This window comes from Zingiber officinale, chromosome 8A (assembly GCF_018446385.1).
Source record: "Zingiber officinale cultivar Zhangliang chromosome 8A, Zo_v1.1, whole genome shotgun sequence".
NCBI lineage: Eukaryota > Viridiplantae > Streptophyta > Magnoliopsida > Zingiberales > Zingiberaceae > Zingiber > Zingiber officinale.
This window is the reverse complement of record NC_056000.1, coordinates 16,810,763-16,830,151: the sequence shown is the minus strand read 5'-3', so window position 1 is coordinate 16,830,151 and position 19,389 is coordinate 16,810,763. Positions and strand designations below refer to the sequence as shown.

General features: G+C 42.6%; 1 protein-coding gene across 1 annotated transcript; it reads right to left on the bottom strand.

The window, feature by feature from the left end:
• Positions 1 to 76: 76 nt before the first annotated feature.
• On the bottom strand, positions 77 to 1,871 carry LOC122012790 (anthocyanin 5-aromatic acyltransferase-like). The gene has a single exon (XM_042569429.1). The coding sequence runs from the start codon at positions 1,559 to 1,561 to the stop codon at positions 194 to 196; it is 1,368 nt and encodes a 455-aa protein (XP_042425363.1). The 5' UTR covers positions 1,562 to 1,871; the 3' UTR covers positions 77 to 193.
• Between the last annotated feature and the right edge of the window lie 17,518 nt (positions 1,872 to 19,389).

Genomic DNA, 19,389 nt, shown 5'->3' with positions numbered 1-19,389 from the left:
ATAGGTTGGTTATGTACACATATTTATTTAGTCTTTTTCCGTGCATAATATTTTTGGCGAAATATTCTCCATCCATTTTATGGTAACCAAATCAATCTCTTGGAACGAATGCATATAATGGATAGAACAGATGCTTAACAAAATTAAATAGACATTCTGTGGGATTACTTCCAATCAGCCATGGTGATCGCCTTTAAAGAAGCAACTTGAGGCCATCCCTGAAGCAGGCGCCAAACGCCTCCATCTCCGGCTTCGGAAGCACCAGCCCCATCTCGATCCCTCCTTGCCTGCCCTCCGCCATCGAAATAGTCCCCGGCGTCTTCTCGATCGACGTCATCTCCACCTTCATCGGCTTCCCCCACCCGAAGTCCACATCGTAAACCCTATACCTCGGCGACCCGGCAATAGACATTGGCCGCTCTGGCACTAGAGAGATTATCTTCTGCAACCATCCCTCCGCCCCCTTGAGCACTCCTCCCTCTTCCAGCCCCTTGATCGCCTTCCCGATCGCTTCCGCCGCCGCAAAGACGCCCTCGCCGTTCAGCAGATCCCTCACCCCTACCTCCACAAAGCACGGCCGGAGGCAGTTTCCAAAGTAGCTCGCCGGAACCAGCGGATCCAACCGTCCCCTGCACTCCACAGAGAACAGCAGGTACGCCGTCTTCTTGGTAGAGTAGAACCACGCTTGAGCCCTCACCAAGCACGCCCAAGCGAAAGCGCAGGCCACTATGAAGGTAGAGACGCGGGCGCCGTCGCCGGATCTAGCTGAGGTGCCTCGTTTCAGCCGCTCGATCTGCTCCTGCCCGATCGCAAACGAGGCGATCACCAGTTCCGGAGGCAGATCGGGAGGCGGCGACGATGGTGGCGCGGAAGATTGCAGGGATTGCATCTCGGCTAGGATCTTGAAGTACAAACTGTCCGGATCTGCGATCGCCGTCCGATCGGTCAGCGGCGGCGAGATCGGAGACTCTTTCGAGTGTCCTCCGATCGCAGCGGCGGCCCATGACTTCAAGAAGTGGATCGAACTTGAATCGTCGCAGGCCACATGGTGAACGGCGACGCCTAGGGCAACGCCTTGATTTGGGAACACCGTGATCTGCAAGGCCATCAGCGGGATCGAGCCGTCATCGGCAATCGGCAACCGGGGTACCATCGAGTGGAGATCGCGGAACGCCCTCGGGTAGTCGCCGGAGATCCGGTCGAAGTCTTCGGAGCTCTCTGCGACGTCGAGAGGCACAGAGTCGCCGGGGGAGAACCGGATCTGGAACTTGGCGTCGGGGGAGGGGGAGGGGACGCGAGGTGGGGAGACACATCCGGAGAGGGGGTAGAAGAGGAGGAGGGCGCGTGAGAGGGAGGAGGTGAGGAGGGGAAGGTGGTGGGAGAGGAAGTGGGAGGTGGGGTGGGGGAAGCGGTAGAAGAGGAGGCGCTCGACGGGACCAGTGGGGAGCCAGACGATGTCGAAGAAGGTGAGGGGGAGGGCGGCGGCGGCCGGTGCTGAGTCCGGCGGCAGAGAGACTTGGAAGTGGTGGAGCAGCGTGATCGGCGATGGGGAGGAAGTCATTGTGGTGAGCCAATGCTCTGTTTACTTAGGAGGGGGAATTTAAAAACTGAGAAAAAAACTTTGTTGAGGAAGTTTTCTACTGCTCGTTTCGCAAGGAGGGATAGAATGATAGATTACTCCTCCTCTCTAATGTTTATTTGTTATCAAATAATGGATGGATGAATTCATAGATAGATCCATCTGCGAATTATTTTTTTGGCTTTGTTTCATCCACCTAAATCGGGCAGAAAGCCCTCAGCTGTCCTTCGTTGCATATCTGCCTCAACCACTTGAGCTCACGGGCACTGTGCGCGTCGCAAAGGCGGCACCGAGCGAGGCGGCCACGAGGCGACACCGGGCAAGGAAGCACTACATGAGGCGGCCGTGTGAGAGGCACCGCATGAGGCGTTCATGCCTTGCGCAGGTCGGAACGATTGGTATAGTTAGCACTGATAATGAAACTCAGGTTTTGTTGAGATTTTGATGAATGACAAAATATTAAAGTTAGGTGTTATGTGTTCTAATTTATTTATCAAGTATGTAGGACTAAAAGACTTACTGAGAGCTGATACTATGTTGAAGTCTAGTTAGGTTTAGAGGACCTGATAACTAGCAGAAAGCTCAGATAGGTTGATATCTGGCAGGAAGTCTAGTTAGGTCGGTAAGACCGGACAACTAGTTGAAGTCTAGATGTGACATCTAGTAGAAAAACTTAGTGGGTCAAGAGATCAAAGTCAAGTAAGTCTGTAATTAGTAGGTGAAGGTAAGTACTGGAAGAAAGAGATCCAGTGAATTTATGTTCCCCGTTGAGGGAACAGTAGGCATCGATCCAACCTAAAATTTCAGTGAAATCTAAAGTTAGGATCGGATAGTCCCAAGACTGTGTAAATGTTTAATACTTATATTTATTATTTCTGTTTTACTAACTCTGTGATACAGGAAATTAAAGTTGGAATTAGAACATTTCAGGCGCTTGGAAGGGATCCATGTGCTCGGGCATCCAAGCGACCAAAGATGATCCAGGCGCTCGAAATGACTCGAATCCAACTTCGCGAGTAAATGAGTCGGCAGATGCTGTTTGGCTGGCCTACGTTAACTTCCAAGCGCCCGAGAAGGGATAGAGGTGACTTGGATAGAGCTTCGCCAATGTACAGCCACATCAGCAACCTAGGTGCTTGGAAGGGATCCAAGCGCCCTGAGATAGATAAACTCAACGACAAAGTTGGATTGAATAGACTTCAGTGGAGGTGTCGGGGGGTGACCTAGGCGCCTAGAAAGGCTTATAAAAGAAGTTTCGACCAACAACTTTAAATAATCAATTGCTACAACTTTCATACTCGCCTGCTACTCCGAAAACTGTTCTACGATGTCGAAACGCTACTCCGACTACTATGCCCAAGCTTAACACAAAGTCGTCGGTATAATTATTTTTATTTGTACTTTCAATTTCATACATTAATCTTCAAGCTTATAGTGAATTATCCAACGAAAGTACTCAACGAGTGTGAACCTTAGAGTAGAAGTCATTGAAAGCTTCGAATTAAATATAACCAACCTGTGTTAGCTTTATTCTTCGTTTCTTTATTTTTGCAGCTTTAACTCGTGTTTTTCGAAAAAGTGAAAAAGCGATGCATGTTATTCACCGCTCCTTTAGAGCTTTTCGATCTATAATTGATATTAGAGTAGGTTCGCTCTAGATTAGTGAAACCATCGTCCGAGTAAATTTTTTTTTCTTTCGCCTTTTTTTCGATTTTATATTTTCAGATTTGCACCTTGATTCAAAATTGATGTAATATTCTCTTCTGACAAATTTCTCATTTTCTTGTATTTTCTTGATATTGGTACAACATCATTCGAGCCATCTTTCACGTTTATTATTATTTTTTACCGCACTACTTATCCTAAGATAAAATCTTAGAATATTTCTTTGAAATTGTGTTGTGCAAGAAAAATAATGTACAAAGAGATGTTGGGACAAAGTATCCATGAAACTCCACCATACAAAATGAACAACTCCAGAATATGGAAGCATTAGGTGACATGCTTCATAATGATGAGTGCCTTCGACTACGACATGATACAAGGCAATCCACTCAAAACATAGAAACAAACACAAAGGTAATAAGTTAAAATTTAAGTTTATTACTTAACAAAATTACGTGCATATTTGGAGACACCATATACAACTACAAGTTTTGGACTCGATTGGCCAAGCTTCATGAGGATTTATCAACGTTGAAGGATTAAGTCAAAATAGAACTCAAACACGAGTCCAAACCAACAAAAAAGCCTTTAGAATTAGGGGTTACGCTTAAGGTAAATAACATTTACTAAAATATTCTTGTTTGTAGTAGCTTAAGAGATATGTATGATACCTTAAAATTTTCTTTTTATAAATCTACATGTTAGACATTTACCAAAATACTCCTATAAATATATCAAATAATTTAGATCCAATAAATTTAAAATTTTTTGAAAATAATTTAAATAAATTAACTAAATCAATATCGATATAGATAAAATTAAATCTTGATAAAACATTTAACTTATGTTCATGTCCGAAAGTTGAGTCGATGGACGCTGGAATGTGACACTCTCGTTGATTGGTCGAAGACTCTGTAAGCGTAGATCTCCCGCTGACGTGGACCTGCAAGTACAACGCCGAGCCGGGGAGGGGTTCCTCGGCGATGACCCTCCGACATTCAAGTAAGATCTCTGGCGGAAAGAAGTAGAGAAAAGAGGAAACGAGTACTGTAGCTACACTAAAGAAGTGAGCATACCTCCATCGAAGTATGGGGGTCCTTATATAGGACTCCCCAGAGGCGCGTGGACGATCCCCGAGGCGTGCACGCTCCTCAAAGCATACATGGAATGGACGTGTCAGAAAAGCGTATCTGACGTCATACCTCAATAGCACGACATATCCCTGACGAGACAGTAGAAGCTTCCTCCGTACGATTCTCTGTCTAACCATGCCGCCGACCATGCCACCTGTCGATGACACTGGTCCCTAAGAAGATATCATCAACTGCTTCCTTTGTTCTCTATTGGGTCGAGCGGGATGTTCGCTCGGCCAATCATCCTATTGCGTCACTAAGGCCGGGCCAAGCGGGATGTTCGCTCGGCAAATCATCTTATTGTCTCGGTTCTGGCTCGCTGAGCGAAGAAACCCTATTTGCAGGGCCGGAGCTGCGCTCCTCGGTCGACCGAGCGGGGAGGCTGCTCGGGCGCTCGGTCCTCGTTCCTCCTTGCTAGTCATGCTCGAGTCTTCTTAGTGTCAGAAGCTCGGCATCAGGCCGAGCTGTAATGCAGAATCGGACACACATACGTCCACTCGGTCGGATACTCATGACGTTGACCGTTGACTTTCCACGTGTCACCACCCCTACTTATTACCAGATCAATTTAGATAATTAATATAAAATCAATTTAGAAATGTACTCGAAAAGAAAATTTTTGATTTTACTAAAGATGAGATTTTAAACAAATATTTTAAATAAATATAATTTAACAAATTCAGCCCATCTAAAATTAAAATAAAATTTAGATACACTTTTTTTTTAATAAAGTAAATTTAACCAACTTAATTAAAAATTAAAAGCATTAAACTAATACATTAAATTAATTCATATTTGAACTAGTTAATATCAAATACATTAAAGTTAATTAACTAAAAATTCACTTGAAAATTGATCAACTCAAAAATTAGTTAATTAATTAATTAATTAAGTTTGAAAATAATTTGATATGGAATTAATAAATAAATTAATATGAAAATTAATTAAATATTAAAATAATTAACTAATCAGATTTTAATTAATTAACTTAAACATTAAAAATGATTCATATTGAATTAAAATTTAATTAAGTTAAAAAAACAATTCAGTTAAATTAAACATTTCATTTAAAATTAAATTAAAATTAAAAATCTTATTTATACCCGTTTCTAATTAAGGTAAACTAGAACGTGACTTTTGAAAGCTCAACGTAGGACTAAACAAATATTACATAAAATATGTGATTTAGGGGAGACTTTAAATTAGTTGGAAGGATAACACAGGAAATGAGCCAACGGGTTCAGCACATCTGAAGAACGAGGTGCTACGAAAGAATATACCGACAGACAAAAAGGACGCGTTGCGCGCGCGGCGGTCCGAGGGACGAGAAGTTAGGAAGAAAGGCTGCTCGAGGAAAAGATCGGAATTGAATTTGGGTGAGCTCAACTCCGGTTAGCCGGAACATCACTCAGGCGAAGAGATCAGCTTATGGGAGCTATGCTTTATGGAAGGCGTCTTCCATGACTTGGAAGGCACCTTCCAGCCATAGAAGGCGCCTTCCCTAGCCATTATCAGAGGATAATGTTTATCTTTGAGAGGATAAAGTTTATTTGATGGAAGGCACCTTAGACCCCTTTGAAGACGCCTTCAAGCTGCGGATAACATTTTCCAGGGGCTATAAAAAGACCCCTGAACCTAGGAAATTAACAACAACTTTTGTATTCATTTTCTAGCACATTTCTGAGTGTTCAACGAGTGTAAGAGGCTTCTTCATCTATATGAAGGAGACTCTTTTAGTACTTTCTCTTGGCTTAGATTAACAACCACCTAAATTGTAACCAAGTAAGTCTCTTTTATTTTATTAGTTGTTAAATTATTTTAATTTAATTGTGCTACTAATCTGAGTTGAAAGATTGAGAAGAGTTTAGCTTTATTTTGTTTAGGCATTTCACTCCCTCTTGCCAGTCCCGCTGCGCTAGCAAGTGGTATTAGAGTCGGGACATTTTAGAAGTACTAACCACTGACTGAAGCACCGAAACGATGGTCAGATCGAGCATCTATCCATCGAAGTTTGAGGGAGAATTCGTGACATGGAAGAAACGCATGGAATATTTTTTTAAAATAGACTTTGAATTGCTTTTAATAATTAAATATGATTTTGTAGCTCTAAAGACCCACAAAGAAGTGAAAAAAGGAATATCAATGAACCAAGAAGGAGTAAACAGACTTCGTAACAAATGGACGAGCAAAATTCCATTTGCTGAGCGTGCTACCTCCGCAGGCAGTCAACAGAATCGGCACCTACGAATTAGCAAAGAAACTTTGGAAAAAGTTCCTAGAGCTACACGAAGGTACGTCCGAAACCAAGTTCGCTAAACGGGATCTACTCCGGAACCAACTAACCAACCTCCGGCTGAAAGAAGGTGAGTCAAAAGCACAACTACACACTGAGCTGAAAGAGTTAATCATCGTACTTACAAATCTCAGAGAACAGGTAATAAATCGAGATTCTTTAAGGTATGCGTTAAATGTTTTCCTTATGACACAAAAATTGGATGTCTATAGTATATTCCTATTATATTTTAAAGATCTAGAGGCAAGTACCTTAGAGAGTTTATTTTCCACTTTAGAACTTCATGAATCTAGATGTGTAGAATTGAAAAAGGAGCTCAGGCATAACGTTGCCCTGAAGGCAAGAATGGATGATCCAGACTCTGAAGCGTCAATTGATAAAGACGAAGCGACCCTAATGGTAAGAAAATTTAGTAAATTTGTTAAATCTAATAAATTTAATAAAGTGCAGGCTAAGAAACATTCTTAGAGCAAAGAAAGATTCAATGCTACAACTGCAATGAAGAAGGGCATATCAAGGATGACTATCCAAAGTTGAAGACGAAAGAGAAGAAGAAATAGCCAGTCAAACCAAGGCGCAGAAACTTAAAAGCAACATGAGACGAGTCATCATCGGAGTTTGAAGTTGAGAAATACGCTAAAATAGCCCTGTTTGCGGACCACCTTGGAGAAGATGAATGCAGCTCAGAGATGAGTATCGATGAAGGGGAAGGAATCTCAGAAGAAAACTGCGATGAAGGGGGAGCATCAGAACGCGAGGTAAGTGAGGTACATACACTATCTCACAAGCAATCTTTTGAATTTATCAAAATGTTATTTAAGAATATAATACAATTAGAAAAGAATAATACTAAGTTAAAATTAAACTTAGCAAATTCATACACATTAGATATGCTTGATAATTTAAAAATACAAAATAAAAAATAAAAAAAAATTGAAAAATAACAATGCATGTTCTAACGACTTTCAAAAATCAAAATTTAAAAACTATGGTAAAATTAATTAGTACATTAAAAATCACCAGGGACATGTTAGAAAAATCCCTAGAAATTATGTACCTCGTGATAATTTTGATGTGATCAACCAAGTTAAGTTTGGTCATGTTGTATTTGATCCTTGTGTTTAAGTGTACAGAAGCTTAGGAACACAAGAAGTCAAGCGGAAGACGTAGCTAGCGAGAAGCATGACATAGGAAAGGAGTCAACGGGCTAGGTGCATCCAAAGGATGAGGTGCTGCGGAAGACTACACCGGTGGATGAGAAGGACGCGCGTGGCAGTCCGAGGGACGAAAACCAGAGAGGAAGGCTGCTTGAAGAGAAGGTTGGAGTTGAGTTCGAATGAGCTCAACTCCGGTTAGCTAGAGCATCACCTAAGCGAAGAGATCCGCTTATGGGAGTTGATATGCCTTATAGAAGGCGCCTTCCATGGTTTAGAAGACGCATTCGATGAACAGTGCGAAGACGCCTTCCAGCCATAGAAGGCGCCTTCCCTAGCCGTTATTAGAGGATAATGTGTTATCTTCAAGGGGATAAAGTTTATCCGATAGAAGGCGCCTTGGACCCCTTTGAAGGCACCTTCAAGTTACAAATAATATTTTTCAGGGGTTATAAAAAGACTTCTGGACCTAGGAAATTAACAACTATTGTATTTATTTTCTAGTATATTTCTGAGCGTTCAACGAGTGTAAGAGACTTCTCCGCCTACACAAAGGAGACTTTTTTAGTATTTTCTCTTGCCTTGGATTAACAACCACATAGGTTGTAACCAAGTAACTTTTTAGTCTCTTTTATTTTATTAGTTATTAAATTATTTTATTTTCATTGTGCTACTAATCTGAGTTGAAAGATCGAGAAGGGTTTATCTTTATTTTTTTCAGTCAATTCACTCTCCTTTTGTCGGTCCCGCTGCGCTAACATTATTCACCCTCCCCCCGCGCGTCTTTTCGATCCTACAGAAGCTTTTGGAGAAAGTACACGAACAATTTTTCTTCTCCAATTTATTTGATAATCTTATGCTTTGAATTCTACTTCGGCTTGAGATCGTGTAAACTTCTTTGGTCGGCACTACATAGTCACAAATGACCATTGTGGCTCACAATCGACATCGCATAACCGTGCCTCGCGTGACTTCACCAATTTTTTTTCTTATTTTTCATATTTTTTTACTAAAGGATATTCACATATCTCCATAATGACATAATATATCCTCATGACTTTACTTTTGGACTCTATCTAAAATATCTGATGTCAATGGAGATATCTTACATCCTTTTAAACTCATGATCTTTTCTATATCTTTTTAATGTAGGACTTTAATTGCATCCTAACAATCCTTCCCTAAAACGAAGGACCATAATTACTCTTATGGTTCGGGCCACTCCGCAAGTATCCGGTCACTCTTGACCTGTGTCAAGCCTCTCTGTAAGCATCTACATCCGGTCACCCTAACCTGATCCGGGCCTCCCCATGAGCATTCGATCATTCTTGACCTACTTCAGGCCTAGTATCTGATCACTCTGACCTGCTCCAGGCCTCCCGCACCTTCGTTCAAGGTCACCCTACATGGCATCTGGTATGGACTATGACTCTAATATCATTTGTTGTGACCAAAGTATACCCACATATCTCCACAATGACATGATATTATCCACTTTCAGCCTAAGCTTTCATGGCTTTACTCTTGGACTCTACCCAAAAGGTCTCATACCAATGAAGATATCTTACGTCCTTTTAAACCCATGATCTTTTTCATATCTTTCCAACGTGGGACTTTTATTGTATCCTAATAATCTAAGCTCTCATAACTTTGCTCTTGGACTCTTCCCAAAAGCTCTCATGTCAGTAGAGATATCTTATATCCTTTAAACTCATGATATTTTCTAAATATTTTCAATGTGGGACTTTGATTGATTCATTGAATATGATTCAATTGTATAGATAGAATTTTAATAAAGATTCGGCTGTTTTTATGGAGTAGACACGTTGTCGAATCATGGTAACTCTTCTTCTTTCTCTTCTTTTTTCTCGTGTTTGCTCTTTCTTGTGTGTCTTTGCCTCGTTGTTCCACGTGATTTCTCTCTCTCTTTCTTTTCTTCTGCATTAGAGGTTAAGAGGTGTTGCCCTTACCTCTTTATGCAACAAAAGATATCAGAGCCATGGTCCAGACTAGATGTCATGTGGGGTGACCCTAAACAAAGTTGAGGATGGGCCCAGAGCAAGTCAAGATGACCGGATGCTTACGGGGAGACCCAAAATAGGTTAGTATGATCAGATGCTTACGGAGAGGCCCGGAGCAAGTCAAGGTTGTTAGGATCTCTTCGTACGGCTAGAGAGGGGGGTGTGAATAGCCGACCCCAATTGCTCGCGTTTCTTTCTACAAACTAGGGTTAGCGCAGCGGAAACTAAATGCAGAAAGAAAACAGGAAAAGAAATCAAACCTCTACGCAAGGATGTAACGAGGTTCGGAGATGAAACTCCTACTCCTCGGCGTGTCCGTAAGGTGGACGAAGCCTATCAATCCGTCGGTGGATGAGTCCCCAGAAAACCGGCTAAATCAAACTCCTTGTGGGTGGAGAAACCTCGCCACAATCACTTGCAACAGCAAGCTAAGAGTACAAGAGAATAGCAAGAACAAAATACAACATGAATGTAAACACAGTAGCTTGCCTTCTCGTCGACTGGGGTCCCGGATGAAGTAGCAACTTCACGGACAGATGCAACAAGCAACTCAGAGCAGCTGATCCAGTGAAGCTCACGCGAAGCTTCGACAAGGAGGAGCTCAACAAAGCTCAAGCACAACAACACTCGCAAGAAGGAAGAAGAAGAAGTAAGAGTGCAGACCTCGACCCCTTTATACCGTGAAGAATACAATGAAGAAACTAGCCGCTATGCAACTAGACGTGGACCGATCAGTCAAGCCTCGATCGGTGCCTCGACGGTCGTGGGGACCGATCAGGCCGATCGGCAAGCTCACAGAGGCTTCACTGAGTTGCTCTCTGTGTGGAATCTGATCGGTCCCCGGACCGATCCCACTTCTCCTGATCGGTCCCGGACCGATCAGCCCATTCGATCGGTCCCGCACCGATCGGAAGCCCACCTTCGCTTGTTATCCGATTGGTCACCGATCGATCGATACACAACGATCACCGGATCGGTCTGCAGACCGATCCGAGCTTGGTTTTGCCCAAACCAAGTCCCAAGTCTCCCAAACCAACATCCGTCAACCTTGACTGTTGGTACATCATGCTTAGCATCCGGTCACCCTTAACTCGCTAAGACTCCTCACCAGTGTCCGGTCAATCCCTTTGACCCACTTGGACTTTTCTCTTCGTGTCAAGTATCCGGTCACTCCCTTGACCTACTTGACCTTCTCAACACCAGATGTCCGATCATCCTTGATCCATCTGGATTTTCCCTTGCCCGGCTTCACTCACCAGGACTTTCACCTAGCTTCACTCACTAGGGTTTTCACACTGCCTAACATCCCAGTTAGGACTTTCTCACTGCCTGGCTTCACTCATCAGGACTTTCCAACTGCCTAACATCCCAGTTAGGACTTTCCCACTGCCTGGCTTCACTCACCAGGACTTTCCACACTGCCTAACATCCCAGTTAGGACTCTCTCCCTGTGCCAAGTCTCCATACTTGGACTTTCCGCGTGCCAAGCCACCTGCTTGGACTTTTCCCCGTGCCAAGTCTCCGTACTTGGACTTTTCCAGTGCCAAGTCTCCATACTTGGACTTTTCGCGAATCAGGTCAACCTTGACCTAAGGTTGCACCTACAATCTCCCAAACACCTATTCTTGTCAAACATCAAGAATACAACTCTCTTCTCGTCAAACATCGACATGCAACTCAACTAGGTCAACCTTGACCTAAGGTTGCACCGACAATCTTCCAAGTCAAACATCAAAATACAACTCGAGTCAAGTCACCTCGAGTCGGGTCAACCAGGTCAACCTTGACCTAAGGTTGCATCAACAATCTCCCCCTTTTTGATGTTTGACAAAACCCATAATCAAGTTAGGTTAACCCGATAACCTAACTTAGGTTTTCCAACCATCTTCCAATGTCCAATGTTCTTTCCTTGAACATTCTCTGGACATTCTCCCCTTAGGTTAACCCGATAACCTAACTTGGGTTCTCCAATAATTCTCCCCCTTTTTGACACACATAAAAAAGAATTCCAATGTTCTTCCTCTAACATTCCTTGACATTCTTCCCCTAGCTTAGGTTAACCCGATAACCTAACTTGGGTTCTCCAATAATTCTCCAATGAACACTCTCCCCTTTTTGACACACATCAAAAAGAAAAAAAAAAGAGAGTATCAAGGTCAAGAGTTTCTTCCTAATGAAAGTCTCATACCTTTCATTGAAACTCTTAATTTCCCCCTTGATACTAAACTCAACAATCAACTTAGTGATAATCTCATATCATTAATCCTCAAAAGTCTTAAGGAGTAAAAACTCCCCCTAACAGTCAACTCCCCCTTGACAATTAGGTAAAACTCCCCCTAAAGGTTAACTCCCCCTTGACCATTGCACCAATAATGTCTTTGTGAGTTCCAAACCTTTAGAAATCCACAAAACCCAACTTCCAGCTGAAATTTCAGACCACCAGCTGAAAATCAGAAACTGGCACGCTCTGATCGGTCCCCAGACCGATCAGAAACCCCATGGATCGGTCCCCAGACCGATCAGGCCTTCACCAGATCGCATCAGACCTTCCTTGGATCGGTCCAGTGACCGATCCACACAGATCTGGACCGATCAGGGAACCTCCTGATCGGTCCCCAACCTGATTCTGATTTCTGAAATTTCCTTCCCGAAATTCAGAAACTCCTAGAAAATTCCAGAAAAGTCGAAAAATTGTGAAATTTTGAGGATACATTCCTCATAACATATACTATCATGGAAAAATAGTTTTCTATGAAAATAACTTCCATTTTTCAATCTTGATACAAAGTTCAAAAACTTTGAAATAGTTCAAGTTTAACTCAACTTTGTATCACAATGTTCAATGATGAATGCAATCACTAAGATGGCTTCATCAAGGTTTTCCAAATCAATTTCAAAATGATTTTAAACCTTTTAATTTTGGACCATAATCTTAGGGCTAAATGTACATGACTTGTACACAAGCTTTCCCTATGATCCTCCATTTCTTGAATTAGGGTCATCTAGGTACAAGGACTATGCACCTTGATCCTAACTCATGATCCTAATATCTCACACACATCTAAGGTGTATCAAACCACATTCAAGTCAATTTGATGTGAGATATGGATTAAGGTCAACTTAGGCTAAGTTCTCATGCATTTTCTAAACACCAATTTGATCTCAATATCAAATTATATGTTTGTCCTTAAATCAATTTCATTGATTATAATGCAAGAGATGATGACATGGCATATAATGGTATAATAAGTAAAAACATGTGCCAATGTCATGATGTCATGGCATAAAGTTTGAAAACTTAAATAAAGCATGACATATAAACTAGCCTAAGCATTATCATGACATTTCAAATGATAATAAAACTAAACATGATGTCATGACATGTGAGGGCAAACAATCATGGCAAGATTTAACATAAATAAATATACCTAGATTACCTATCTAAGTATCCTTAACCACTTGGCTAACTTCAAATTTAATCCTAGATTGTCCCAAAATGCCAAAATCCTAATTTTGACACTTCTTGAACTCTAGATTTTCCCAAATTGTGTCAATTAAGATTAAAAATGAAATTTCCAATCTTTAGGCACATTTAACTCTTCAAAGGAGTAAATGATAATTCCATTTCATTTTCAAAAGTTCTCAAAACCTTGAAAATGTTCCTTGAGTGTCAATTTCCTCAAAGTTGGGTTAACTACCCTTCTAATCGGAGTTGACACTCTCTAACCCATCTATGGGGTAGAGAAGATGCTCCTAGGAACCCAATACCTATTAGAGCTCATTGGGTTCACTAAATATTCACTAGGGATAACTTCCCTAGCAACCCTCTTAATGACCCTCTTAGGCTTTAAAGCCTTGGTCATTTGGGACTCATCAAGATCAACTCTAGGGGTGATTCCCCTTGTGACCTTGGTGATGGTCTTCCTAGCCCTAGATTTTGTTCCATAATCGAATGGAACATTATGATAAGTGGGCTTGACCACTTGGGACTTAGGTTTGTGACCCAAACCTTTCTTGTCCTTGGACATTGGCTTTTGACCCTTAAACCCTAGAGATGACTTCTCCAAGTTCTTAAGAGCCTTTTCCAAAGTATCAAGTCTTGACCTCAAGACTTGATTCTCCTTCTCTAATACCTCAAGTTTTAATTTGTCATTGTTCTTTGAGGCATTCCTAGGCATGTGTCTAGTTGATTTGGGGTTTCTACCTAGGTTTTCCTTAACCTTAGAAGTGTTAATCCTAGGGTTAGCATTCCTAGTAGTATCCCTATCTAGGTTGACATGTTTAGCACCTAAGCACATGTATTGATTTCTAGTGTTAACATGCTTATCATTATTGACTAATGCAATAAAATTACTAGCATGTATTTTATTAGAATTGCAAAAATAAACCTTAGAGGTTACCTTAGGGTTTGCCTTAGCTCCCCCTATCGATGTGCCCGGTCTCTTGCCCTTGTGAGGTTGCCTCCCCCTCGGACAATGGCTCCTATAGTGTCCCCTTTGCTTGCATTGGAAGCACACGATGTGCTCCTTGCCCTTGCATTTCGGGACTCCGGCTTCCTTGACCTTTGGCGCCGGTGGAGTCTTTCTTACCCTCTTTGGACACTTACTCTTGTAATGTCCATGTTCCCTACACTCAAAGCACATAATGTGTAATTTAATTGAACTTAAATTGCTTGAGTTACCTAGGGTTGAGGGTGGATGCGAGCTCTCTTCTTCATCCCTTTCGGAGGTAGAAGCTTCTTCTTCTTGCTCCGAACTTGAAGAAGAACTCTCCTCCTCTTCGTCCTTAGATGTTGAGTAACCCTCAACTTCTAATTCCTCTCCTCCATGATGTGAGCTACTTGATGACTCACTTGTCTCCTCTTCATGATTTGAAGTGGAGCTCTCCTCATGGTACTTGGCCAAGTTATCCCATAATTCCTTGGCATTGTTGTAACCTATCTTACACAAGATGTTAGTAGGCAATGAAAATTCAATTATTCTCGTTACCTCTTCGTTGATTTCGGATTTGTGAATTTGTTCTCTGGTCCACTCCTTCTTCTCAAGAGGTTTTCCTTCCTTATCCACCGGAGGAGTAAAACCTTCTTGTACACAAAACCAATTCATTATGTTAGTCATAAGAAAGTACTTCATCCTTACCTTCCAATACGCGAAGTCACCGCATTCGTAGAAGGGTGGAATGGTGACATCTTCTCCAAATTGATCCATCTCTAGCTTGTGCTCCCACGGGTGTGAATCCGTCGAAGAGCGGCCTTGCTCTGATACCACTTGTTAGGATCTCTTCGTACGGCTAGAGAGGGGGGTGTGAATAGCCGACCCCAATTGCTCGCGTTTCTTTCTACAAACTAGGGTTAGCGCAGCGGAAACTAAATGCAGAAAGAAAACAGGAAAAGAAATCAAACCTCTACGCAAGGATGTAACGAGGTTCGGAGATGAAACTCCTACTCCTCGGCGTGTCCGTAAGGTGGACGAAGCCTATCAATCCGTCGGTGGATGAGTCCCCGGAAAACCGGCTAAATCAAACTCCTTGTGGGTGGAGAAACCTCGCCACAATCACTTGCAACAGCAAGCTAAGAGTACAAGAGAATAGCAAGAACAAAATACAACAGGAATGTAAACACAGTAGCTTGCCTTCTCGTCGACTGGGGTCCCGGATGAAGTAGCAACTTCACGGACAGATGCAACAAGCAACTCAGCAGCAGCTGATCCAGTCGTGGAATGAAGCTCACGCGAAGCTTCGACAAGGAGGAGCTCAACAAAGCTCAAGCACAACAAAGGCACTTCGCAACAGGAAGGAAGAAGAAGAAGTAGTCGTAGGTATCAGGAGCCTCCTGATCGGTCCCTGGACCGATCCAGGGAAACCCTGATCGGTCTGTAGACCGATCGGGAGACGATCAGCAGTCGCTGATCGGTCCCTGGACCGATCAGGGAACCTTCTGATCGGTCCGTAGACCGATCAGAAAATGATCGGTAGCGGGCTCTGCGTGCCAGGCTGACCTGATCGGTCCCCGGACCGATCAGATTACACACAGAAGGGTGGAGAGATCGGTCCGTAGACCGATCAGTGTCTGATCTTAACTTTTTCAGTAATTTGCAACCAAGTCCCAAGTCTCCCAAACCAACATCCGGTCAACCTTGACCTGTTGGTACATCATGCTTAGCATCCGGTCACTCCCTTGACCTGCTAAGACTCCTCACCAAGTGTCCGGTCAATCCCTTTGACCCACTTTGACTTTTCTCTTTGTGTCAAGTATCCGGTCACTCCCTTGACCTACTTGACCTTCTCAACACCAGATGTCCGATCATCCTTGATCCATCTGGATTTTCCCTTGCCCGGCTTCACTCACCAGGACTTTCACCTAGCTTCACTCACTAGGGTTTTCACACTGCCTAACATCCCAGTTAGGACTTTCTCACTGCCTGGCTTCACTCATCAGGACTTTCCAACTGCCTAATATCCCAGTTAGGACTTTCCCACTGCCTGGCTTCACTCACCAGGACTTTCCACACTGCCTAACATCCCAGTTAGGACTCTCTCCCTGTGCCAAGTCTCCATACTTGGACTTTCCGCGTGTCAAGCCACCTGCTTGGACTTTTCCCCGTGCCAAGTCTCCGTACTTAGACTTTTCCAGTGCCAAGTCTCCATACTTGGACTTTTCGCGAATCAGGTCAACCAGGTCAACCTTGACCTAAGGTTGCACCTACAATCTCCCAAACACCTATTCTTGTCAAACATCAAGAATACAACTCTCTTCTTGTCAAACATCGACATGCAACTCAACTAGGTCAACCTTGACCTAAGGTTGCACCGACAATCTTCCAAGTCAAACATCAAAATACAACTCGAGTCAAGTCACCTCGAGTCGGGTCAACCAGGTCAACCTTGACCTAAGGTTGCATCAACAAAGGTGACTGGATACTTGCGAGGAGGATCGGGGTAGGTTAGGATGACCGAATGCTTGCGAGAAGGCCTGAAGCAGGTCAAGGTCATCAGATGCTTACGGGGAGGCCCGGAGCAGGTCAGAATAACCAGATGCTTACGGGAAGGCCCGAAGCATATCAGGATCACTAGATGCTTGCGAGTAAGGTCTGAAGTAGGTTAAGGTGATCGGATGCTCGCAAGAAGACCAGGAGCAGGTCAAGATGACCGGATGCTCGCGGGGAGGCTCAGAGTAAGTTAAGGTGATCGAATGCTCGCGGGGAGGCCTGAAGTAGGTCAGGGTGATCGGATACTTGCGGGGAGGCTTGGAACAGGTCAAGGTGGCTGAATGTTTGCGGGTAAGGCCCGGAGCATGTCAGTGTGATTGAATGCTCGTGAGGAGATCAGGAGCAGTTCAAGGTAATCGAATGCTCGTGTTTAGGCCCAGAGTAAGTCAGGATGACTGATGCTCGCGGGGAGGTCCAGAGCAGGTCAAAAGTGACTGAATGCTCTCAAGGAGACCCGGAGCATGTCAAGAGTGACTGAATGCTCTCGAGGAGGCGGGGAACAGGTTAGGGTGACTGGATGCAGATGATTATGGAGAGGTCTAAAGTATATCAAGGTGATCGCATACTCGCGGGGAGGTCTGTAGCAGGTCAAGAGTAACCAAATGCTCACGAGGAGGCCCAAACCATGAAAATAATGATGATCCTTCGTTTGAGGGGAGGATTGTTGGAATTTAATAAAAATATCATATTAGAATGATTTGAAAAAAGTTATAGGTCTAAAAGAATATAAAATTTTTTTATTGGCATGAGATGTTTTCAAAAGAGCCCAAGAAAAAAATCACGAGAGCTTAAATAAAAAATAAAAATATCATACCATTATATAAATATCTTTTAGTCACAATACTTTTCCTCTTTCATCCACAAGCTTTCTGCACGATACTTTTCCTCTTCCCCCACGGGTTGGATCAACTGGAAGGGTGCCTGACGCTTGCAACGAAGGTTCAGGGGTCGCCAGTTGCACACGGACGTAAAACCTCGGTCTGCTGCGCTTTAAATTCCACTCGACCCCCAGTCATCCCTCCTGCCCAGCTTAACCGTGATTTACCCCCTCTGGATATCTGTGGGGCCGAACCCAGGGAGCCGCTAAGGTGACGGTTCCACCTTTTGCAACTTTTCCTCTTCCATCCAAAGCTTTCTGCATGATTCGTTTGTCTTCTTGTTCTCTTTCTTCGTTTGAAAAATTATTTTTCTGTAGTAATTTCTTTCTCCCCTCTACCCGCACCTCAAAGGAAAGAGAGCGCTAGCGCACTACGACTCATAGTTGCATGTAAGTCATCTATGAGCGTCATGTGCCTATGGCCTGTGTACTTGCATGAACCTCCCTCCATATCCGTGGGGTCGGCACTAGGGGAGCCGCTAAGGTAGTGGATCTACCTTTATGTAAGTCATCTATGAGATCTTCTCGGGACGGTCTAATAGTTAGCGCATGAGGTGTTATATATCACCATGAGGTATGGGATTCGAATCTTGATAAAGTCGAGGTAAATGTCTCCCTTATGTAGTAATCACTATTCCAAAGGCTAGTAACAACCTGTGATTTACCTCCTCCATGTTGATTCTGGGACGGATTGGCGGGGCACTAGGGGCGAGCGTATTTATCTTTTGTCACCATATAAGTCACCCATAAGACTCCCACGAGCTTAACTGAGGTATTAAGTGACAGGTTAGTTGTCACACGAAGTCTTAAGGTCAAATCATGAGGCTGATAAGACGTAAATCTTTACAATTCGTATAACTCGTCCCGCCTATCACTTGCCTCCAAAGATAATTTTTTCTTAATTAATGGTTAACTTAAGAACGTCGAAATGATGGACTGCCTATTATGAATGTGCTTTAATTAATCGACGTAAGCTAGATATCTAGTGTCAAATACAATAAAGTATCATTCTTACAAAATGAAATTTATAATTAAATTATATTAGAGTAAAAATTGATACCGCTCACTTCAAATAATATAGTATCGTCGGTCTTATATGAAATATAGATAAATAAATCACGAGTGATATTTTATCATCGTATAATGACTTTTTACACGATCACAAGTAAAATAGTTTGCACCCATTAAAATTAAAAATGGATCTCAAGACCTCCGTGGGCTACAATTAATGATTGTACGAACATAATGAAATGAGTTGGATCACTACTGTTGTAGATGATATCTAATCTAAGGAGTCAAGCCACAAGAATTGACATGACCTAACATGTTTGGGTCATGTTTAGCCTGTGTAGATGTAAATAAGCTAAGTCGGCCCCAACACCAAAAGCAAGTCCATGGCGCATAGCATCAGAGCTTACCCCTTCAATTTCTTTCATAAAACTTTAATACTAAATATCTTACTATTTAATTAAAAAAATCTGAACTAATAATCGAGACTCAATTAATTTAGTGACGTACAAAATTAAGTTATGTTAATATTTTTTCACACCAAAAATAATTTCAAGATGTATTAATAATTTTAACTTCTTATCCTTCTTAAATCATAAACACATAATTTAATTTTTACTATCTACATAACTTTTTCTCGCTGCTTCAATCTTCATCAGTTCTTCATCATTCT

Excerpts from the sequence above, each read along its gene's own strand:
- LOC122012790 (XM_042569429.1), bottom strand. The coding sequence starts at position 1,561 with ATGACTTCCTCCCCATCGCCGATCACGCTGCTCCACCACTTCCAAGTC.